Source organism: Ammospiza nelsoni, chromosome 4 (genome assembly GCF_027579445.1).
Source record: "Ammospiza nelsoni isolate bAmmNel1 chromosome 4, bAmmNel1.pri, whole genome shotgun sequence".
In the NCBI taxonomy this organism is placed as follows: domain Eukaryota; kingdom Metazoa; phylum Chordata; class Aves; order Passeriformes; family Passerellidae; genus Ammospiza; species Ammospiza nelsoni.
Genome location: NC_080636.1, coordinates 7,132,478 through 7,156,978, shown reverse-complemented (window position 1 = coordinate 7,156,978; position 24,501 = coordinate 7,132,478). Strand labels below are relative to the sequence as shown.

Here is a 24,501-nt window from a genome sequence, read left to right as displayed (position 1 = left end):
TGTTGATATCAGCAGCCATGGATGGAGCTGTGGTGAAATGAAATATTGATATCAGCAGAAATGGATGGAGCTGGGTGGAATGTTGGTATCAGCAGCCATGGATGGAGCTGGGTGGAATGTTGATATCAGCAGCCATGGATGGAGCTGGGTGGAATGTTGATATCAGCAGCCATGGATGGAGCTGTGGTGAAATGAAATATTGATATCAGCAGCCATGGATGGAGCTGGGTGGAATGTTGATATCAGCAGCCATGGATGGAGCTGTGGTGAAATGAAATGTTGATATCAGCAGCCATGGATGGAGCTGCAGGGAGCAGGGAGAGGAGCTGGAGCTGCTGGCGCTTGGAGCTGGTGATGTGGCAAAGTTTGCTCCAAAACACCTGGATTTTTGCAGGTTCTGGTTTAAAAATCTGCCTGACAGTTCCAGAAGGAATAGGAGGCAACCCTGAATCTTCCCTGAATTTGGGGGTGTTTGGTGAAAGCAGCTCAGGGCTGTGTGAAAGGATCTCCTGAGCTCAGTTTAACATTTTGTTCACTTTCTGTGCCACCCTTTTGTCCCCCTCAGGACTTTCTCCTTTCTTTCTCTACAACAGTATATATTATTATAGATACTCTATAATAGTATATATTTTTATACATATTATATACTTTCCTCACTCCTTTCTCTGCAAAAGTCCCTGTTGGACATATTACAATATATTTTTCACAGTTCTGTTTTTTTAAAGTATTTAGTCTTATTTGTAAAGCCATCTTTTGAAGCTTATTTCTAGTTCTGTTTTTCTCTCAACAATGCCTGTCCTATTCCCTAGTATTTTAAAGTTAGTATTTCTTCTCTTCAAGTTTGCATACAGATATATATTGTTTTTTCTTTCAACAATGTCTGTCTTATTCTATATACTTTTTAATTAGTATTTCTTCTCTTAAAGTTTGCATACAGATCTATGTTTTTTTCTCTCAACAATGTCTCTTATTCCATATATTTTAAAGTTAGTATTTCCTCTCTTAAATTTTGCATACAGATATATATGTTTTTTCTCTCAACCATGTCTGCCTTATTCTATATATTTTTAAGTTAGTATTTCTTCTCTTCAAGTTTGCATGCAGATACATGCTGTGTAAACTTTGTGTTAAGTTTGAACATTTTTTACAAATCTGTTTCCCACAGTTCCCCTCTGTCCCCGTGGAGCTGGGAGAGGGAATTTGTGGAGACTGAGGTTTTTAAAAGCCAGCCTGAGCTTTTTTGTTTGCTGTTTGTTACCATTCTAAACAAGATGGGATCTGGCCAGGGTTGTTATAGTAACTACTGAGATTTCCTCAAGAGAAGGGGAAAAAATAGCAGCAGCCCCATTCATGCCTTGCTGCAGCTCTCCATTCAGAGCTGCTCTGCGAGAGGGGAGGGGACTGCAGGGACAAAACCACGTCCCTGTAATGAGCACAATTATATAATATATAATGATATATATATTTAATTATGCAGCATTATATGTGGTTATATTTATAAATAGAAATAGTAGTTAATGTAATGTAAATAATGGATAATATAATGCAATATATGGAATAGAGAATATAATATAGTATATAATGATATAGTATTATATGATATATAATATAGTATATAGTATGTAATAATATATATGTTATATAATATATTATATAATACTAGTATAAATAGTATATAGTATATAATGATGCATAATGTAGTATATAATAATATATTACTAATGATATAGTTATATTATATTATATTATAATCTTATTATATTATGATCTTATTAATTATATGTTTATATATTATATAATATATCATTTGCTATTTATATGTAGTTATATTTATAAATATAAGTGGTAGTTAATATAATGTAAAATAAATTGTAGTTAATATAATGCAATATATCTAATAGATAAAGTAATATAATGTGATGTAATATATGATATGATATGATGTAATGTAATATAATGTAATGTAATATGATGTAATGTAATGTGATGTAATATCATGTGATGTAATATCATATGATGTAATATAATATAATATAATATAATATAGTATAATATTATGTTATATTATATAATATTATATTATATTATATTATATTATATTATATTATATTATATTATATTATATTATATTATATTATATTATATTATATTATATTATATTATATTATATTATATTATATTATATTATATTATATTATATTATATTATATTATATTATATTATATTTTTAGCCCCCTGGTCCAGTGGGAGGTGTCCCTGGCCATGCAGGTGAAGATCTCTTTCCCCCCCAAGGTTCCCTGATGTGATTTCCTGGGTTCCCCCCTTTATTCTGGTTTATTTCCCTTGCAGAGCCGGCTGAAGGAGGCAGTGCAGCTGCTGGAGGATTACAAACATGGCACTCTGCCCCCAGGAGTCACCAACAAACAGGTCAGAGGGGAAAACCCTTCCATTTCTGCTTCTTCCCTGGGGAGGGCTCTGCTCAGGGGCATTTCTGGTGTTTCTGGGGGCAAACACCAACTGCTCACACTATTAAAGGGAAAAAAATGTCATTTTTTAGCTGGATGAAAGCTTTTTGTCACTCCTGTGAGTTCCGTAGCAGCAACTGTGTGGCTCAACCCCTGCCCTGTTCCTGTAAAATAATTTCAATTTGTCCCCAGATCCCAACCTTGTCTGGGCTGTTCCTGCACAATAATTTCCATTTCTGTCCCAATCCCAAACTCATCTGGGCTGTTGCTGTACAATAATTTCTATTTCTGCCCATATTCCAACCTTATCTGGGCTGCATCAGCCCCTGCTCTGTTCCTGTACAATAATTTCTATTTCTGCCCTGATCCCAACCTGGTCTGGACTGTTCCTACACAATAATTTCCATTTGTACCCCAATCCCAACCTCATCTTGGTTGTTCCTGTACAATAATTTCCATTTCTGCCCAGATCCCAGCCTTGTCTGGGCTATTGCTGTGCAATAATTTCCATTTCTGCCCAGATCCCAAGCTCATCTGGGCTCCTCCAGGAGCAGTGGGGACGTTCCTGCCCCAGGGATGGGAGCAGGAGGGTGTGGAATGCTCAGGGATGGGGTTCCTGAGGAAAAGATGATTTTTGGGACGTAGGGATGGGCTGGGTGATCTCTCCAGGACCACATCAGTCCCATTTTCTGGGCTTTTCCCCATATTCCTCTGCAACTTGTGGAAGCAGGGATGAGGATTTTAGAGGAATCAAACTGCTCTTGGAGTATTTTACCTCCAAGTGTCGTGAAACAAAAAACTTCAATTCTTTTGTGGGTGTTACCTGAAACTCTTTCCCATTCCTGTCCATGTTACCTCAAACTCTTCCCCATTCCTGTCCATGTTTTTTTTTTCCCAGAATATGGAGTTTTTGCCCAGAATATGGAGGTTTTTACCCCTAATATAGAGGTTTTTGCCTGAAATATGAAGTTTTTTGCCCAGAATATGGAGGTTTTTACCCATAATATGGAGATTTTTACCTGGAATATGAAGTTTTTGCCCAGAATATGGAGTTTTTACCCATAATATGGAAGTTTTTGCCTGAAATATGGAGATTTTGCACAGAATATGGATGTTCTTACCTAGAATATGGAGTTTTTACCCAGAATATGGACGTTTTTACCCATAATATGGAGGTTTTTACTTGGAATATGGAGGTTTTGCCCAGAATGTGGAGGGTTTTGCCTGAAATATGGAGGTTTTGCCCAGAATATGGAGGCTTTTCCTGGAATATGGAGTTTTTACCCATAATACGGAGATTTTGCCCAGGTTGTTCCAGGCTGCTGCCAAAGCTGGGATTGGCACAGGGTGTGCTCTCTCTGCTGATCCCTGCCAGGAGATGGAGAGCACAGACTCCACTGGGTCTGGGAGTCCTGTCTTGACCATGGCACCAACCCAGGGGCTTTTCATGGCTCAGTTTGTGCATCCAGCACAAAAGGACCCAGCTCTGTGTGATTTCATGTCCCGTAAAGGTGAATTAATGTCAGGGCTGCCTGAGGGAATGCATTCCCCCAATAAACAGGGATAGAAGTGCTGGGTTGGGAGCTTTTCCCCCACACCCTGTAGGTCAGAAATCTTCTTTTACCTTTTTTCCCATTCACAACTATAATTTCTTCTCATCAGAGACAAATAACAGGAGGAAAATGAAGGAAATTCAAACTCCTGCTCACTTCAGAAGGGGCAGCTGGTGTGGAAGGTGCTGTGCTGGGGAACAGGAACAGCTCCCACAGAAAATCAATGGGAAATTGTCACAAGGCAGTGGCTGGGGCTCTCCTGGTGTCACTGTGCTCTTCCAGGCAGCACCTGATGGGGAGGAGAAGGGATTGACTGGGGAGGAGAAGGGGTTGGGAAGGAGGAAGGATGGAAAGGAGGAGGGATTGACTGGGGAGGAGAAGGAGTTGGGGAGGAGGGAGGGATTGGGAAGGTGGAGGGAGGGAGGAGGAATTGGGAAAAAGAAAGGGTTGGGGAGAAGGGAGTGGGAAGGTGGAGGGATTGGGAAGTAAAAGAGGTTGGGAAGGAGAAGGGATGGAGAGGTTGAAGTGATTGATTGGGGAAGAGAAGGAATTGAGAAGGAGGAAGGGATGGGAAGGAGAAGGGACTGGAGGGAAGGGATTTGGAAGGACAAGGGGTTGGGAAGGAAGGAGGGATTGGAAAGAAGGGACTGGGAAGGAGAAGGGGCTGAGGAGGAGAAAGGATGGGAAGGAGAAGGGACTGGGGAGGAGAAGAGGCTGGGGAGGAGAAAGGGTTGGGAAGGAGGGAGGGATTGGGAAGGTGGAGGGATTGGGAAGGTGGAGGGATTGATTGGGAAGGAGAAGGGATGGGAAGGAGGGTTTGGGAAGGAGAAGGGGTTGGGGAGGAGAAGAGACTGGGAAGGAGAAAGGGGTTGGGAAGGTAGAGGGATGGACTGAGGGGGAGAAGGGTTGGGAAGAAGAAAGGATGGGAAGGAGAAGGGACTGGGAAGGAGGAAGGGATGGGAAGGAGAAGGGACTGGGAAAAGGGGACTGGGAAGAAGAGAGTGAGAAGCAGAAGGGGTTGGGAAGAAGAAGGGATGGGAAGGAGGGATTGTTTGGGAGCAGGAGTGAGGCAGCAGCAGTGACTCAGCCCCATCTGCCCGAGGCAGATGACACACAGCCACTCTCTGTGACAAATGACACACAGCCCTCTCTGTGACAAACCACTTTGCAGACTTTTGACCCACATTTTGCAGAGTGACAAAGCCAGGCTCTTCCCAGGGTTCATTCAGAATTCCACTGGGGGAGAGGCTGAACAGGCTGGGAGGGAATCCAGGTGAGGGAGGGGAAGGAAATCCAAGACGCAACAGAAGACTGAAGAGAGAAAATATAATGGCAGAGGATTTTCCCCCACCTTGTGCTGATCCACACAGTGGAGTTTTTGCCCTTTAATTGTGAGAGTGGAGCAGCACAGGGCTCACCTGTGCCCCTCAGAGCCCTTGGACTGGATGTGACACACCAAGGAATGTCTGAGCAGGCTGAGGGAGAGCCACACTCACCTCAGGGGCTCAGAACTGATGGGGTCTCTGGGGTGGAGATGACCCTGAGGTGTTGGAAAGTCTCTTTTTCCCAGCCCCAAGACTGAAGAAGAAGTCGAGGAATCTCATTTTCAGGGTTGTTTATTTGCTGTTATCTATTTCATTGTCTGTCTGTCCTGCTGAGATCTGTCCAGCAGGTCGGGTTGGGGCACACTGACACCCTCAGGGCAGTGTTAGCTTTATATACCAAAATACTTTATTTACAATAATTTTTCAATGCCCATCACCTATATTAGACAGTCTGGCTCTACTCTAAACCAACCCAAAAGTGTCAACATCACAGCAGAAGATGGAGGCCAAGAAGAAGAAGGACAGAACACACCCAGATTCCTCCATCTTGCCACTTGAACCCCCATTCTAAAAACCCCAAAAATCTGCTTTTTCACCCTGTGACAAATTCACCATGATTCTACTCAAACCTTTGTGGTTTGTAACTCCTCACGCAAAGTTGGGAATTGTTTCCATGGGCTAAAATCCAAGGCACAGGTGGCTGTGACTCCGTGCCAAGGTCTCTGAGCCCCCTGCCAGGGTCTGGAGTCCTCCAGTGTTGGAATCCAGGAAATTCCTCTGAAACTCAGGAAATTCCTCTGGAACCCAGGACATTCCTCTGGCTGCCCTGGATGGCTCCAGCCGCTGGCAGGGGGCTCAGAGACCCTGGCACAGAGCCCAGGACCCCTGTGCCTTTGATCTTGACCCATGGAGCCAATTACCACCTTTATATGAAGAATTACAAGTCAAGAGAGTTTAAGTAGAATAACAGTTTGTAATGGGGTGAAAAATAGATTTTGGGGGATTGAGGTCCCAAGATGGAGGAATTTGGGTGTGCCCTGTCCTCCTTCTTTCTCCTTCTTCCTATCTCCATCTTCTGGGTGATGTTGGCACTTTTGGCTTGGTTTGAGGTAGAAACTCAGTGTCTAACATGGGTGATAGGTATTGGGAAGTTATGGTAAATAATGTAATGGTAAATAATGGTAAATAATATTATGGTCAATCATGTAATGGTAAATAATGCAATGGTAAATAATGGTAAATAATGTAATGGTAAATAATGCAATGGTAAATAATGGTAAATAATGTTATGGTAAGTAATGCAATGGTAAAGAATGTAAAATAATATTATGGTAAATAATGGTAAATAATGTTATGGTAAATAATGCAATGGTAGATAATGGTAGATAATGTTATGGTAAATAATGTAATGGTAAATAATGGTAAATAATGTAGTTTTTAGTATAAAAAGATAACACTGCCCCGAGGGTGGCCAGTGTGCCTCTGTCTGACCTGGGAAGGAGAAAGGGTTGGGAAGGTGGAGGGATTGACTGAGGAGGAGAAGGGTTGGGAAGAAGAAAGCATGGGAAGGAAGGAGGGACTGGCTAGGAGAAGGGATGGGAAGGAGAAGGGACAGACCTACAGCAGGTTGGAGAAAGAATGTTATAGATAAGAAATAATAAATAACCCTGAGAACAAGAACAGAAGAATTCTGACTTCTTATTTGACTGCCAAGCTGGGAAAAGAGACTTTTGTGTGTCTCAGAGTCACTGTGGGCAGCAGAGGTTCTGAGAGCCCAGGGCAGGCACAGGGATGGATGTGCTGGGTTCTGAGAGCCCAGGGATGGATGTGCTGGGTTCTGAGAGCCCAGGGATGGATGTGCTGGGTTCTGAGAGCCCAGGGATGGATGTGCTGGGTTCTGAGGGCCCAGGGCAGGCACAGGGATGGATGCCCTGGGTTCTGACACAGAAGCAGCTCAGGGCAGAGTTTTGGAGCGTCGATCCCCCCAGCAGGAGCAGTCCCCCCCTGAGGAGGCAGCTCTGAGCCCAGGCAGACGAGTTGTTTTGACAGAGCTCTCACCAAGCTCTGTCTGAGGCTCCGCGCCGCAGCAGCCGCGCCTGACAGAGCTCGAATCCCTCTCATTGAGGAATCCACGGCGAGTTGGAGGAGCTGCAGCCTCCAGCAGCTCAGCACAGCCCCTGGCGCCTGCTGAGATGGTTTCAGCACACGCGGAGCGGCAAACACAGAGCCTAGAGCTATGTCACAGCAAGCAGCTCCTCCACACGCAGCTCCTGACAGGGTTCTGGTGGAGCCAGCCCCGCTCCGCCGCGTTCCCCAGGCAGCTTTTTCCAAATGAGCTGCAGTGCCGCAGCCATGGGCTATCTAAAGATATAAAAATCCCTCTCAGGAGCTGTGATTGTGCTTGCAGCACGTTCCCAGGACCGTCTCTGGGGTGGTTTGCAGCAGAAATGCTGCAGCACTGGGCAGCAGCAGTGCCAGCCCTGCAGCTCTGCCCCTTCCGAGCCTCCCCACCCTTCCAGAGGCTCCTGAGCTTCCTCCTGGACTAGATTTCACTGCCCAGCAAAGTGCCCATTAACCCAAGGTGGGAAAAAGCCATTTCTGGGGCCTCATTAGCCAAAATGAAGAATTGATCCCTCACCTGTCGATAGCTGCTGCACTGCTGAGAGCTCCTCACTGAGGGGGGCTCTGGGGTTTGTTCCTGCGTTAGAAAGATGTTTTAAAAACAGGATTTTCAGCCTGGCTGTATCAATTATGTGGTCAGCAAATCAGAGGAGGAAGAGCTGCTTGATCAGTATTTATTCAGGGCAGCAAGAAAACACACTCCATTTCTTCAGCTGAGCTTATTTCCTTGAGTTTTTATTGAAATATTTAAAAGCCAGGCTTGTTTTTTTTTTTTTTTAAATATGCAGCTGAGTGTTTGTTAAAATGCCCCCAGCCCCAAATATTCTGTGCAGTGGGAATACCCCACACTGTCATCAATCCCCCTCTCCAGCAGGCTCTTAGGATTTCTGAATTTTTCTTGAAATGAAAACTTATCTTTGGGAATTGCACCAGTTTGGGGTGGTTTTCTGCTCTCTTGGTTGTTGGGGTTAAATATTTGAGGAGGATTAGAGAAGGTGTTTGGGGAAGAAAGCCCCTGATGGCCTTGGGGAGGTGGATTTGGGTGGTGGATCCAGAAATGTTTGATGGAAACAGCAGCTCTTTGTTAGCAGGGCTGGGGAGTTTTGGAAAATTAGGAATTTTTGCTGTGGGAAGCCCAAGGGAATTGTGGGGTTTGGTGAAATTCCTCCTCCCTGCTCCTGTGTGAGGGTGAGGGGCAGCTGCTGCCCCCTGTGTCCCCTCTCATCCCCCTGTCCCCAAACCAGAGTCCTGAGGAGGGAGGTGAGGGGGGGAAGGAAATGTGGAGGATTTGTGCTGATGGAGAAACTGCTCCAGTTGCCATTTCTGCGCCACCTGTTCCAGCTCTGCAGGTGTTGGTTCATGGTCATGGGATGGTTTGGGATGGAAGGGACCCTAAACCCAGCCATGCCACCCCTGCCATGGCAGGGACACCTCCCACTGTCCCAGGCTGCTCCTGTAAGGGGTCCTGTGGTCCCTCAGCCAGGATTCCTCAGGGACTGGGAGTGGGGTGGGCTGAAGATCCCTCCCTGTCCTCGATGTCCCTGCCCCAGATGTTCCTACCTCAGATGTCCCTGTTCATGATGTCCCTGTCCATGATGTCCCCATCTACGATGTGCCTGTCCTGCATGTCCCCATGCTGAGGGTCCCTCTCTGTCCATGATGTCCCTGTCCCTGATGTCCCTGCCCTGGCTGTCTCTGTCCTGACTGTCCCTGTCCCTGATGTCCCTGTCCCAGGTGTCCCCACCCTGGCTGTCCCTGTCCCTGATGTCCCTGCCGTGGCTGTCCCTGTCCATGATGTCCATGATGTCCCCATCCATGATGTCCCCATGCAGAGAGTCCCTCTCTGTCCCTGATGTCCCTGTCCCAGCTGTCCCTGTCCCTGATGTCCCTGTCCATGATGTCCATGATGCCCTTGTGCTGGATGTCCCTATGCTGAGGGTCCCTCTCTGTCCGTGATGTCCCTGTCCATTATATTCTTGTCCATAACGTCCCTGCCCTGGCTGTCCCTTTGCTGGATATTTGTTTGCTGGCTGTCCCTGCCCTTCATGTCCCTGTTCTGGCTATCTCTGTCCATGATGTCTCTGACCAAGATGTCCCTGTCCCAGCTGTCCCTGTCCCAGATGGCTGTCCCCGCCCTGGCTGTCCCTGTCCATGGTGTCCCTGTCCATGATGTGGCTGTCCTGGATGTCTCCATGCTGAGGGTCCCTCTCTGTCCATGATATCCCTGCCCTGGCTGTCCCTGTCCCAGATGTCCCCGTCCATGATGTCCCTATGCTGAAGGTCCCTCTCTGTCCATTATGTCCCTGTCCCATATGTTCCTGACCTGGCTGTCCCCACCCTGGCTGTCCCTGTCCCAGATGTCCCTGTCTGGCTGTCCCTGTCCAAGATGTCCCTGTCCCGACTGTCCTTATCCTTGATGTCCCTGTCCCAGCTGTCCCTGTCCATGATGTCCCTGTGCTGGACATCCCCATGCTGAGGGTCCCTCTCTGTCCATGATGTCTCTGTCCATGATGTCCCTGTCCCAGGTGTCCCCACCCTGTCTGTCCCCGTCCCCGCTGTCCCCCGCCGCCGCTCGGTGGCTGCTCTCGGTGCTGGCAGGGTCTGTCCCCAGGGCTGGCAGGGTCTGTCCCCAGAGCCCCGGTGGCTGCTGCGAGTGGGAAGGTGCAAATGACACACAGAGGGCTCGGGGAGCCAATTTGCAGCAGAAGGTGGAGACTGTAACAGATCCAATTCCAACTGCAGGCAGGGCAGCGATTCCCAAAGAGCCTCCTGGAGGGAACCTCCGGGGTAGAGCTCTCATTTCAGGGAATGGCTCCTGCCCTGCAAGCAAGGCTGGAAAATGCAGCCTGCCAAACAAGGACCAAGGGCCAGCTTGCTTAGACCTGGCCTTTCCCTGCTTTGGGAATGCTGAGTTCAGCCTCCATCCAAAAGGCTGTACCAGCTGCAGGGTGTAATGGTGTGGCTTTTGTCCTTTATCCCACTGATTTGTGGGGTTGTATCTGTGTCCTGTGAGTGTGTGAGTCCCCTGTCACCCTGTCCCAGAGCCCAGCACAGCCTGGAACAGCTTGGTGCAGGCAGGGCAGAAATGAAGGCTGAAGGAAGCAGCACTCGTTGACTCACTCCCAGCCCCAGAGGGACTGAAATCCCTCCTGCTCAGGGCACAACTGCTTCTCTGTGGGCTTTTTGTGCTCCAGAAAAACCCTTTGCAAGGCTGAGGAACCTTGGGTGTGCTCAGGGTTTGGGCACCAAAGATCCCTTGGGACATTTGCAGGTGGGTATCAGCACTGGGGGGGATTTCGTGATGAACTTCAGGTTTGTTCATCACTTCTTCCCCCAAAACACTTGAATTTTCTTAGCTGGAATTCCCTGCACTCATTCCATGTTTGAACTGTGTTTCCTTCCCCTTGCAGGCTGAGTTTTTGCCTCAGAAATTGGGGTAAGAAGAGCCGCTGAGCTGCTGGTTTAATATCAATGCTCCAAGTGCTGCCCAGCTCCTGGTTTAATCTCAGTGCTCCAGATTTTGCCCAGCTCCTGGCTTAATCTCAGTGCTCCAAGTATTGCCCAGCTCCTGGTTTAATCTCAGTGTTCCAAGTATTGCCCAGCTCCTGGTTTAATCTCAGTATTGCTCCAAGTATTGCCCAGCTCCTGGTTTAATGTCAATGCTCCAAGTATTGCCCAGCTCCTGGTTTAATCTCAGTATTGCTCCAAGCATTGCTCAGCTCCTGGTTTAATCTCAGTATTGCTCCAAGCATTGCTCAGCTCCTGGTTTAATCTCAGTATTGCTCCAAGTGTTGCCCAGCAGCAGCCCAGGATGCTGGAAAGCTGCTGGAGATTGGTCTCAGAGCCCTGATTTCCCCCACTTGTGGGTTCCTAATGCTCCACCCTATAAATGCAGTGGGACACAGTGCCAGGGATGCAGAGGAAGGTCCTTCAGCCCTGTCCCTGTGTCCCTGTGCCCATCCCGGGCTGGCTCCTCCTGGTGCTGCTGCCAGCAGAGAGAGGCAAAGAGCCACACAGCAGCAGCAGGGCTGGGGGCTCTGCAGGGAGTGAAGCTTTTCCCGGGAGAGATTTGGAGTTTTTTAATGCCTATGATAGGTTTGGAGGTGCAGCCCATTAAGGAAATTGTGAGAAATGCTACCCACTTTCAAAAAACCGAAATGGTTTATTAAAACCTGATCAAAAATACAACAGAAGGCTGAATAGAGAAAATATTGAGGCGCTGGGAGCATTTTCCCCACTGTGGGCTCATCACGCAATGGAGGTTTTGCCTTTTAACCCTTTAGCCCCTCCCACAGTTCTGTCCACCAACTCCCTTTTGTTGTCCAGTGGTGGAGTTCACTTCCTTAAGTCTTGATTGGAGGTCAGGTGCTGCCAGAGTAACAACCCAAATGTCCTCCCAAATGTCCCAAACCCAGGCCACCCCTGATAACAACACAAGTGAGTAAATCATGACTATAAATCTATAAAACATCTCGCTTTTAATTCTCTATTAAACATATATATACTTCTCTCTCTTAATTCTCTATTAAACATACATATATAATTATATTAATTATTTATTAAATATACAGATATAAATATACTTCTATTAGTTCTCTACTAAACATATATGCATATATATACTTCTCTCTATTAATATCTATTAAACATATATACATATATATACCTCTCTCTATTAATTCTCTATTAAACATGTATGTATATATATAATTCTCTCTATAATTCTTTATTAAAATAGAAACATATATACTTCTCTCTCTTAATTCTCTATTAAACATGTATACATATATATAATTCTGTCTATTACTTCTTTATTAAAAATACAAACATATATACTTCTCTCTATTAATTTTATATTAAACATGTATACATATATGTACTTCTCTCTATTAAATCTCTATTAAATATATATACATATGTATATATACTCCTCTATTAATTCTCTATTAAACAAATATATGACTTCTCTCTAATTCTCTATTAAACATATATGCATATATATATACTTCTCTTTATTAATTCTTTATTAAACATAAATACATATAAATATACTTCTCTCTATTAATTCTTTATTAAGCATATATACATATATCTCTCTTAATTATCTATTAAATATATATACATACATATATATGTCTCTCTATTAATTCTCTATTAAACATATATACATATATATACCTCTATTAATTCTCTATTAAACATAGATACATAAATATATCTGTTAATTCTCTGTTAAGCACATATAGACTTCTCCCTATTAATTCTTTATTAATATATACATATATAGACTTCTCTATTAACTCTGTATTAAATGTATATAGATATAATTCTCTCTATTAATTCTCTATTAAACATATATATATATATATATATATATATATATATATATATATATATATATATATATATATATTCTTCTCTCTATTAAACCCACATACAGGATATTTTCCTTTTCCTTGTGAGACTCAGCCATGGCATCACCCATCTATGACAAGATGCAGCTCATTAATGAATGCAGCTCATTAATAAAGGCTCCCTGGTCAGGCAGAGGGAGGTGCTGCCTATTCCCTGTCTGTTTTTTTCTCCCCAAAGTTCAGATGTGAGCTGGCACGGGTGTGCTCCGTGCCCAGACTCTGGGAGGGGAGAGGGAGGGAGGTGTGAAGCCCTGGCAGTGCCAGCAGTGCCACAGCTCTGCCTCCTTCTCGGGGCCATGTGTTCCCACCTCCCGAGCCTGCACTGGCACAGCTGGCTGCTCCAGGAGCTGAGCTTAATAAAAACCCAGCTCATCCCCCTCCCCAAATCCTGCCTGCTCTGCCTCTGCTTGGCCCTGGTTTCCCTGCTGGCTGTGCAGCCCGAGGGATGGGATTGGATAATGGGATAGGATGGGATATGGGGTGCTGGGGCTGTGCTGCCCAAACAGGAACCAGCTGCAGCTGCTGAAGGGGAAAGAAAAGATAAAATTCGATCAAATTTCTATTTTTTTTCTATTAAATTTCTATTTAGATACAATTTTTATTGATAAGGAATCAACAATAGGCCTGAAGTGGAGGCTGGACATTAATCCAGGGATCACAAAACCAGCAGTAAACACCCTGAGCTGTGGATCTTGGCTGGCTAAAATCCTTGTAGCCACCAGACACCGGGTTTAGGATTTTTGACCCACGTCTCCCTCCTTAGTGTAGGATCATAGGCTGGAGAAGACCTGGGGAGGTCACAGCCCCCAGGATTTGCTGCTGGAATTCTGCCTGTTCATTTCAGTGGGTGTTCGCCTGCCCCTCCTGCCCAAATGCAAGAGCACAAATTTGTGAGCGAACACAGCTCCATCACTGACTTTGTACCCTCAGCATCAGGGGGAGAGGGGAAAAAATGGGAAAAACGGGAAAAATCGACAATAAGCCTGAAGTGAAGGCTGGACATTAATCCAGGGATCACAAAACCAGCAATAAACACCCTGAGCTGTGGATCTTGGCTGACTAAAATCCTTGTAGCCACCAGACACCGGGTTTAGGATTTTTGACCCACATCTCCCTCCCTATGATCCCTATGTAGGATCATAGGCTGGAGAGGACCTGGGGAGGTCACAGCCCACAGGATTTGCTGCTGGAATTCTCCCCGTTTATTTGAGTGGGTGTTTGCCAGCACCTCCTGCCCAAATGCAAGAGCACAAATTTGTGAGCAAACACAGCTCCATCACTGACTTTGTACCCCCAGCATCAGGGGGAGAGGGAAAAAAACGGGAAAAGCTGAAGAATGAGCCCAGGCTGTGGATGTGCGGCGGGCAGAGGTCCCTTGGAGACAGACAGACAGACAGACACTCGCTGTTCTGCACAGCCCTTCCTGCGCGTTGGCGGAGCCTGAGCTGTGTCACTTGTGACTTCTCACTCCGCAGCCTCTCCAAACGCACTTCTGGCAACCGGGCTGCTCTGAAACTGTTTCATCTCTCCCCCATTAGGCTCGGGGAGGTGCAAAGAGGCTCGGCGGCTCGATGGGCAGGCATTCATTGCGGCGCCGCTGCCTCAATCAGGCGAGCAGCGGGGAGAGGCGCCCCCGCTGCCGCAGCCGCAGCAGCGCCCGCCGGATCCATCGGCGATAAGAGCCACCCTTTTGGGCAGTAATGGCTTTTCCTCACGGTGTTGATGAAGAGCGAAGAGCCCCATTTGCAGTAAACTGTAATTTTTCCCCCGCTCAGGTCTCCCGCAGGATGCGATAGATCCGGGATGTGTTCTTTGAGCTGCTGCTCCCTTTTCCTGGCAGGAAAATGCCCCTTTTTTGGCCTGGGGATATTCTCGGTGTCGCTGAGGTGAGCGGGGTTCAGGCATCACCCAAGGCACGGAGGGAGCTGCAATGCACCCCAAAGAACCTCCCTGGTCCCAGGAGGTGCTCCTGCTCAGCCGCAGCCCGGCTTGGTTCCAGCCCTTCAGCTTTAGGGATTTAGGAGCTGGTTTTATCAGCTCATCCTGATAAACATGGGCCCATCACAGTTCTGTCCGGGCTGGCTCGTGGTGTGTTCACTGAGGTGTGTTATGGTACCTTGAGCACCGGATTTCTTATTATTTCTATTCTATATTATTTATATAAATAATTATTATTATTTCTGCCCTTTTAACCCCTTTTACAATACAATAACCAAACTAACAGCACGTGTTTAACGACCTATCAACTATTTTACAACAGTTTCTAAGCTATTTTTAACAATTCCAAGTCATGTCCAGGTCACAGAGCTGATTACACCTGTCATCTTGGTGTGGTTAAAATGGGATTAAACAAATCTGATCTGGAGCGACCTGAGCTGGATTAGGGAGCCCGGGGAGGGGTTGGGCACCTCCAAAAGTGCCATCCAACCCAAACCATTCCATGATTCCAGTGGCATCCACGTCCTCCTGCAGCCCTGGTGCAAGGATGGTTTTCAGTGAATGATTCTCACTCTGCTGAAGCCTTTCCAGGAGAGTGCTGGGAGGATTAATTAGTTAATGTTTATTGAGTGCTGGGAGGCTGCACCGTGTTATTTCAGAGCTGATTTTAGCCGTGGGGACTCGATTCTGGTTCCACCCACTCTTGGGTTGGGATCTGGCAGCAGCTCCTGGTGCTGGGAATCAGCAGGGCCAGGGCAGTGCCCGTCCCTGTGCTGGCATTGCCAGGGCACCTCCAGGGGTGGGGAGAGCCCTTGAGGGGCTGGAGCAGGGCCAGGGCAGGGACAGAGCTGGGAAGGGGCTGCACAATCCCTGAGGGAGCTGGGCAGGGGCTCAGCCTGGAGCAAAGGAGGCTCAGGGGGCCCTTGTGGCTCTGCACAGCTCCTGCCAGGAGGGAAACAGGGACAGGAGCAGAGGGAACGGCCTCAGGGGAGCTCAGGGTGGGCACAGCAGGAATTTCTCCATGGAAAAGGTGGTGAAGTATTGGAAGTGCCCAGGGCAAGAGTGGAATCCCCATCCCTGCAAGAATTTCAAGCCCTGTGGATGTGGCACTTGGGGACAGGGGCAGTGGTAGCCCTGGCAGTGCTGGGTGTGATTGCCTGAAATCTTTTCCAACCTGAACAATTCCCTGATGCCACTCAGGGACTCAACAATGCTCAGAATGGCAAAGAGGAGTTGTGGCATCCAGGAGGAGTCCCGGGTGCCTCCTGTGCTGCCTCATTGCAGCCCCAGGAGGGGCAGAAATGATCAGAGCCCTCTGGGATTTATCCCACTCTTGGGATCCCTTGAGCTCTGTGTCCTGAAGAACCAAACCCTTCCTAATGCCAGGATTTTAGGAGCAGGGCTGTAAAAACACCAGTGGGGAGGTTTCCTGTGAAGAAGGAGAGCCATAGGTGGTGTTACCTGCTTTTCCAGGTTTGTCAGGAATGCCAGACTGCTCCATATCTGTGAGCAGCTGGAGTTGGGCTGGTTTTTTCCCCTTTATTTCAATCATTTAAAGAACTGGGATTATTGGGGAAGCACATCTGGATTGGAGGCTGCCCTCCCCAGGGCACAGGAAGGAGCTGGAGCGCTCCAGGAGCAGCTCTGCTGCATCCCACGTTCTGCACCACCCAATATTTGGAATTCAGCGTGGGCTGGGTGATCCGAGCTGTGCTTTAATAAACCTCACAAGCCCCGGGGTGTGAAACCACTGGCAGTTCCTGACGGGGTGCAAAGTGCCGCTGTTACCTCGTTAAAATCTGCGTTTCCTGGGTGCAGGGGGGCTGCTGGGCGGTGAGAGCATCGCTGCTGGAGCAGGATGGGAACAGCTTTTGATACAGAACTGGCTGGACAGATGAAATAATTAACTAAAATTACTGTTTTTCAATGATTTCCTCTCCAACCTGTCCTTACAGAGGGGTTTTATTGTGTAATGGTGTAAAGTCCAGCCCGGGCAGACCCCACTGAGGGATCTCTGCAGGACTTAAACCTTTGGGTTTTCCTTTCCACGTTGTGCTCATCCACCCCATGCCTCCTAATTAGTTCTTTGTCTATAATTGTGCCTTGTCATGACGAGTGATTAATGAGTGATTAATCAATGAGGGCTTTTCTGCAGGCAGTTATTCCTGGCTGGCATAGCTGGAGAGGCACCCATGGATTGAGGATCTGTGCTCAAAGGGTGGCACCAGGTGCTTTGAAGCTGAAGGAGGATTAGTTTGGATTAGAAATAAGGCAGAAGATTTTTATGGAGAGGGTGACAAATAAATTGCTGTCTCTGAGTGCAGGACTGTGAAATGTTCCCGTGTTTAATAGGAGGAGGCTCATCCATTAAGGAGAACTGGAACCCTCCGTGCTGTTTTTATAGTGACAGGTGTTGGGGAAGAGATTGGGGCTGGATGGATTCTTTAAATAAATTCTTTTTTTTTTTTTTTATTTTTTTAAACTATCTCCAAGCTGCAATTCTGCTGCTAAATAAGGATTGCTAATGAATGTCCTGACAAGCAAAGATCACATCTATTCCCAGGATTTATTCCAGTCTCCATCTCCTCACCACAGCTTTGGTTCTCTTCAGATTCTGGTGGTCTTTGAGGCCCTGCCTTAAACATCACCATGATATTTGAGGTGATGTTTTGGATAACTGAACTCAACTCCTGAGTTCATAAAATCCCAGAATCCTGCAATGGGTTGGGTGGGAAGGGACCTCAGAGCCCATCCAGTGGCATCCCTGCCATGGCAGGGACACCTCCCACTGTCCCAAATGGATCCAGCCTGGCCTTGGACACTGCCAGGGATCCAGGGACAGCCACAGCAAATCTGGGAATTCCAGCCCAGGCAGGAATTCCTTGCCAAGATCCCAGCCCAATCTCCCCTTTCCCAGCGGAAGCCATTCCCTGTGTGCTGTCCCTCCATCTCTTGGAAATTGTCTCTCTCCATCCTTCCTGCAGCTCCTTCAGGCCCTGCAGGGCCACCCTGGGCTCACCCCAAAGCTTCTCCTGTGCAGGTGAACAATGCCAGCTCTGGCAGCCTTCCCTCCCAGCAGAGCTGTTCCATCCCTGGGTCCATCCTGGAACCTCCTCTGGGCTCTCCAGCAGCTCCAGATCCTCCTTGTGCTGCCACCCCAAGCTCAGGGCTTCAAAACTGCTCCAGGTGATGACAAAAGTGGGGACAAAAGTGGTGACTCTTCCTTGAAAAAACTGTAGAAAAATCAGAATCCTGGAAAGGACGGGTGGAAATCTCTTCCTTGAGTCCTGAAAAGGTGGATCTGAGACCACTTGTGAGCAGCCTGGAGCTGGTTCCTGCCCGTCCATGTCCATGAAGCAGAGCCTGACCTGACCCCTGTGGTCTCCCCTGATCTGACCTAGGGGAGAGCTGCAGTGGCCACAGGGGAAATGTCCATCCCAGGGGACCCTCCTGCTCCTGGTCAAGGCGGAACCATCCAGAGGAAATATCCATCCCAGGAGAGCCTCCTGCTCCTGGTCCAGGTGGATCCATCCAAGGGAAATGCTCCATCCCAGGAGCTCCACCTGGTCCTACCCATCCCTCCTGGACTGAAATCTAAACCCCAGCACGGATCTGGGGTCATTCCCTGAGCTCCAGAGCAGATCCCCCAGTTTCCCAGTGAGGGGGATGAGGTGGGAGCGTGGCTGTTCCTCCAGGGCAGGAATGAAATCCCCCCAAACCCAGGGACTGCTCTCCCAAAGCAGCCCGGGCTGGCAGGGCTGTCAGGGAGCTGGAGCTGCTGGAAAACGCTGCAGACAGAAGAGGAATTAGAGGAGAAAGAAGTGAAAATGAGCTGGCAGAATCCTGAGGTGACTCATCAGGTGCATCTTGTGAAGTCTCTTTGGAGAAGTAATGAAACCGCGTGTTCTAACAATATTTGCACTGCAGCAGGGAAAGGCATAAATATTGGGATCAATTAATGAAATTAGAGAATTTGACCAAAAAAGCCCTCGTGCTGGCTCAGAAAGCATCCCTCTTCCTTTTTGCTGGTGTCAGTGCCTGCAGTTGGAGAGGAAAATCCCGCAGTTGTGTTTCCCACCCTGCATAAAGGGGATGTGGGCAGCCCTGGGGTCGCTGGGATGGGCTGGGAAGGCTCCTGGAGCCCCAGGAATTCCTCTGCAGGTGAACAATCACCCCGTGGAAGGTCTCCAGCTGGTGGGCAGGCAGAGACCTCATCACTGTCTGGGTGTGGAGCCTCCTTCCCTTTGGGTGTTGGGGTTTTGACCCACCCGGTCTGTAGCACCAGGGTTGTCCTTTGTGTGCCCCAGGCTCTGTTTTCCACCTGGGAAAGGGGTAATGATGATTTTCCTTAGGAAGGGAATTTTCCTTCAGGAAAACTCCATTGTGTCTATGACATTTACATATTCAGTTCCTCATCACAGGCAGTGGAGCTCATCACAGAGCTTCATTTTGGACCTTGGGGTGAATTTGGAGTGAAATTTGGGGTTGTTGGTATCAGTGGGTCAATTAATGCAATTTACAGCAGATTAATTACCTTATCCCAACAGCATTTAAATGGATTTATATTTGGGACTGGCAGCAAAGCTGGGGTGAGGGATGAAGCTTAATGAACACAGTGGCAATGCTGAGCTCAGCAGGGTGAGCACCTGATGTGCAGGCTGGGTGGGTTGGGTGGGGAAAGCAGGAGCCAAAAAGAGCCATCACCATGCTGGGCTGTGGCAGCAGCAGGAGCAGAGCTCCCCAGGTTCTCCTGGCACAGCTTCCCTTGGAATAATTCCCCCGGTTCCTGGCGGCCTCCACTCAAGAGGATGTTGACAAATTGAAGAGAAGTGAAGGAGCCATGAGGGTGGGGAGAGATTGGCAAAGCAGCCTTGCCAGGGAAGCAGCCAGGAGCCTGGCTCGCAGAGAATTTGTGGGGTTTTAGATGGAAATGGAGCTTAAGGGGTGGAATTGCAGCTCCAAGGACCTGGGGGCAGAACAAACCCAGACAGAGGTGCCGGGGCCTCGGGGCTGAACACGAGTTTTTAACAGCAAAACCCAGCAGCTGCTGGGACATTTCAGAGCCCTGGCTTCCCACCCATCCCTGGGGTGATGCACATCAGCGTTTGGGGGTTTGGAGGTGATAATTTGGGGTTAGGTTTTAGTTTACGTTTAGGAAACCCCTCAGCCTTGGGGAGGAAGGGCAAACCCTGGGGCTGTGTCTGCGCCAGGGCATCTCCGGGCTTGCTGTCTCCTCCTGAACCTCTCAGGGGATGTTTCCTCCTCCAACCCCTCACTCTGAGCTGGGTTTGGGGCTTTTGGAGCTGTCAGGAGGCAACAGGGAGAGTTTTCAACGAGATTTTCCCTCTCCCTGAGCATTTCTCGGTGCATTTAGAAATGAGAACTGGTGGTTGTTTATTTTATTTATTGGAAGCCCAGGGTTTATCTGAAGAGCGCCCTGCAGGGTTTGCCCCACCTTTGTTCCCCAGCAGGGCTGGATTTCCGCAGGAAGCTCATCCAGGGAGAGGCTGTGCTAAATTTACATTGAGATCTGGGTGCAGCAGAGGATTTGGGGTTTTTAAAGCTCTGAAATCTGGCTGTTCTTGCTCTTTCTTCCCATTTAATACAAGTTTAATATTGTCTCTCGCTGCTCATGCAGGTGTGAAGGAGCTCAGGTGTGTAAAGAGTCTTTAAATCCATCCTGGTGGGCTGCAGGAAATGAGATTTTTGTCCCAATCCGTTGTGTTTGTTTATGACAGCAGTTAAAAGATGAATATTTGGAATAAAACTACACTGGGTTTTTTTAACATTTAATGTTCTCTTTTGTTTTTCCAGCTGTGGGGAGCTCAAAAAATCAAACAGGTAACACACTTTAAAAAATATTTTCAATTTTCCTTATTATTTTCAAGTATTGCTGCTTTTTCCTGTCCTCCCTCGTTCCCTTTGCCAGTTGCTGTTTTGCCTTCCCATGGAAATGTAAATGCAGAGAACACTCTGCCACCAAAAAGCCTGATTTTTTTTCTTTTTATATATATTTATATATTTTGATGTCTTCATTTTCTCCTTCCTGTCTAGTCAAGAGCTTTCTTGTCTCCAGTTTTTTGCAAACAGTTTGACAGTTCCTTGGGAAGGTTTGTGCCTGTGCTGTACCTTCCTCCCTGCAGCCCCTGGGGAATGGATTTCTCCTTCCCAACGAATCCCAGTGCAGCCTCCTGGGCTTGGCAGAAAATCTGGGGGAAATGTGAGCAAAAAGGGGCCAAGTGAGCTTTGCTGCTGTGGTCAGAAGGGCAGATTTGGGGGTTTTGGGGTTTTTGGGATCTCCAGAGGCACCAGGGCTGTGGGAGAACATCAGGGTTGGAATTTGTGGAAAATTCAGGTGCTGTGTGGGGTTTTTGGGTGTCCCTTGTGGGGGCATCCAGGGAGGGCTGGACCTGCCTGTTGGTGTCCCAGCTGGTTCTGGAGCAGGCGGGGAGAAGGTTCTGGAATGGGATCCATACCTAGATACAGGGGAGAAGGTTCTGGAATGGGATGCACACCTGCAGTAGGAGAAGGTTCTGGAATGGATCCACAACTGGAGATGGGGGAAGGTTCTAGAATGGGATCCATACATAAGGATGGGGGAGAAAGTTCTGGAATGGGATCCACTTCATGAGAAGGTTCTGGAATGGGATCCACAGCTGGAGATGGGGAGAAGGTTCTGGAATGGGATTCACACATAGAGATGGGGAGAAGGTTCTGGAATGGAATCCACAGCTGGAGATAGGGAGAAGGTTCTGGAATGGGATCCACAGCTGGAGATGGGGAGAAGGTTCTGGAATGGGATCCACAGCTGGAGATGGGGAGAAGGTTCTGGAATGGGATCCACAGCTGGAGATGGGGAGAAGGTTCTGGAATGGGATCCACAGCTGGAGATGAGGAGAAGGTTCTAGAATGGGATTCACACATGGAGATGGGGAGAAGGTTCTGGAATGGGATCCATACCTGCAGTGGGGAGAAGGTTCTAGAATGGGATTCACACATGGAGATGGGGAGAAAGTTCTGGAATGGGATCCACACCTGCAGTGAGAAGGTTCTGGAATGGGATCCACACCTGCAGGGGGAGAAGCTCCTGAACTGAATCCCCCCATTGTGTTTGGGCCCCGGGGGTTTTGGGGTTTCCCCTGTGGCCCCTTTGCTCCCCTGCAGGATAAAGGGATTTTTCTCCTCATCCTCCCCATCCTCTGCCACAGCCAGGCATTTCCCACCTTTCCCACCCAGCACATTTCAGCCCCAATGGGGGTGCTGAGGACAGGCAGGGACAGAAAATCATTTTCCTTTTCCCTCCTCATTTGCCTTTCCTGGGGCTCAGGTGCAGCTGGGGGTGGCTTTTGGGGACACAGAGCTAAGACAGAGCCACTCTGTGTATGTAAGGGTCAATGATTTCCTCCTAAATGATCAAAATAATTAAAATTTTTGTTTTAGTGTCTTTAATTACTGCAGGAGAGCAGTGCTGGTGAGGGGTTTTGTGGAGGCTGCTGAGCCTTTGGTGGAAGTGAGGAGGGTCCCAGGTGGGGAAATTCCAGGGACTGTGTGGTCACAGGAGGTGTTTGGAGCTGAGGGGTGGCTGTGCTGTGCCCTGTGCCCTCACTGTGGCTCTCTGGTGACATTTTCCAGGCCATCATCCACCCCGACACCAACGAGACCATCTTCATGCCTTTCCGAATGTCAGGTACGCTGTGTCTGCCATTCTCCTGGAATTTGGATAAACACTGGGGTGGGGGTTCTCCTCTTTGAGAACTGAATCTTGTCAGCATTTAAACCATGATTAGGGAGGAATTCCAACATCAAAATCTCTTTGCAGGTGATGAAAATGAGGATCCTAAATTCCACTGTGAGATTTAGTGCTTAATATTTTCCTTTTTCCTTTCCTTTTCCCCTTTCCTTTTTCTCCCTTTCCTTTTTCTCCCTTTCCTTTTTCTCCCTTTCCTTTCTTCCCCTTTCCTTTTATCCCCTTTCCTTTTATCCCCTTTCCTTTTATCCCTTTTCTTTTTTCCTTTTCCTTTTCCTTTTCCTTTTCCTTTTCCTTTTCCTTTTCCTTTTCCTTTTCCTTTTCCTTTTCCTTTTCCTCTTTTGTTTCCTTTCTTCCTTTTCCCTTTCCCTTTCCCTTTCCCTTTCCCTTTCCCTTTCCCTTTTCCTTTTTCATTTTTCTTTTTCTTTTTCTGTTTCCTTTTTACTTTTTCCTTTTTGTTTTCATTTTTCCTTATCCTTTCTCCTTTTCCTTTTCCCCTTCCCTTTTTCCCTTTTTCCCTTTTCCTTTTTCTCCCTTTTCCTTTTCCCTTTCCTTTTTTCCTCTTTCCTTTTTCCCCTTTCCTTTTTTTCCCTTTTCCTTTTCCCTTTCCTTTCCATCACTATTGGGAGCATTTTAACTTTACATTAAATGGCAAATCTTGCTGCCCACAACTTCAGGGGTGTAAACTCCAGGTCAGCAGCCTGATCCATCCTCACTGGACGAAGAGGAGGGGGCTGGGGAGGTTTATTCCTCAGGAAAGAATGGGATGATCCCTGTTTTTCAATGGTGATGATATCCACTGGCCCCAGCACTGGGATTCCAGGGAGGATCAGCCCCTCTGTGCCTTAATGAGCTGTTTAATGATTAAAAATGAAATTAAAAGCCCCCTTTGGGGTTTCCTCACCATGCTCAGGTGCCCAGCAGCTTTTCTCGAATGCCAGGGCAGCCCTGGTGCTTTTCCAGCAGATTTATTGAAATAAACAGGACCTTTCCCATGGGTTTGGGTGCAACATCCCCTGATTTGGGCGCTGGGGAATTGAACAGGGTGTGTGCTCAGTGCTTTGGGGCATGATGCTGAGGGTGAAGGGAGGAGAAGCCAGCACCCTCTGCTCGGCTGCCTTGTCCTGAATTTGTCTCCCAATCTTTTCTTCCTCTCAGGTCTTTGCCCTTTTTGGCTGTAAATTGGATGCAGGAAGTGCATTCAGTGATATTGGGGAAAGGCTCTGAGACCTCCCCCTGGAAGTCAGGGACATGAATTATAATTAGCACAGGAATTGGCAGCCACAGCAGGGGGAATGTGAAACGTTTGATTTCTGTGGTGCTCAATAAAACTTGAGGAAAAGACTTGGGAGAGCTGGAAAAGCAAAAATAAAGGATGGGAAAGCCAGGAAGGGGCTGCAGTTGTGGGTTGGAGCATCAGGAGGAGCTCCAGGATGCCCCAGGGTGGTGGCAGTGAGGGCACCTGGTTGTGCCAGGAGTCCTTAAACTAGGGCATTCATTCAAATTCATTAATTTATTTTTCTTTTCCCCCACAGGTTACATCCCCTTTGGAACACCCATTGTAAGTATTTGGTTGTGGGCACCAAGAAATTATTCCTGAGCATAATTCTGTACCAGGAAATGATTCCTGAGCACAACTCTGCACACTCCAGCACCTCATCCCCACCTTCCCCATTTCCTGTTATTGAGGGGTTTTATCTATTAATGTATTGAGGGTATTTATCTTTTATCTACCAGGTTATTGATGAATTAACCCAACCTCTGTTTGAGGGTATTTATCTATTAATGCATTGAGGGCATTTATCTGTTATTAAGGGGGGTTTATCCATTAATATATTGAGGTTATTTACCTACATTTTATGAGGTTATTTAGGAATGAACACAACCTCTGAGGTTATTTATTTATCTATTATTGAGGTTATTTTTCTATCAATATAC

General features: G+C 47.4%; 1 protein-coding gene across 3 annotated transcripts in view; it reads left to right on the top strand.

The window, feature by feature from the left end:
• Positions 1 to 24,501, top strand: part of SFXN5 (sideroflexin 5) — a 104,518-nt gene that overhangs the window by 15,371 nt on the left and 64,646 nt on the right. For 2 of the 3 annotated variants that reach the window (XM_059470950.1, XM_059470948.1), the window contains exons 3-6: positions 2,350 to 2,427; positions 20,631 to 20,657; positions 22,449 to 22,503; positions 24,099 to 24,124. In XM_059470950.1, coding sequence (XP_059326933.1) covers positions 2,350 to 2,427; positions 20,631 to 20,657; positions 22,449 to 22,503; positions 24,099 to 24,124 — 186 coding nt within the window. Of the gene's footprint in view, positions 1 to 2,349; positions 2,428 to 19,575; positions 19,663 to 20,630; positions 20,658 to 22,448; positions 22,504 to 24,098; positions 24,125 to 24,501 lie in introns of those variants that run through there. The other variant, XM_059470949.1, reaches the window with a different exon arrangement.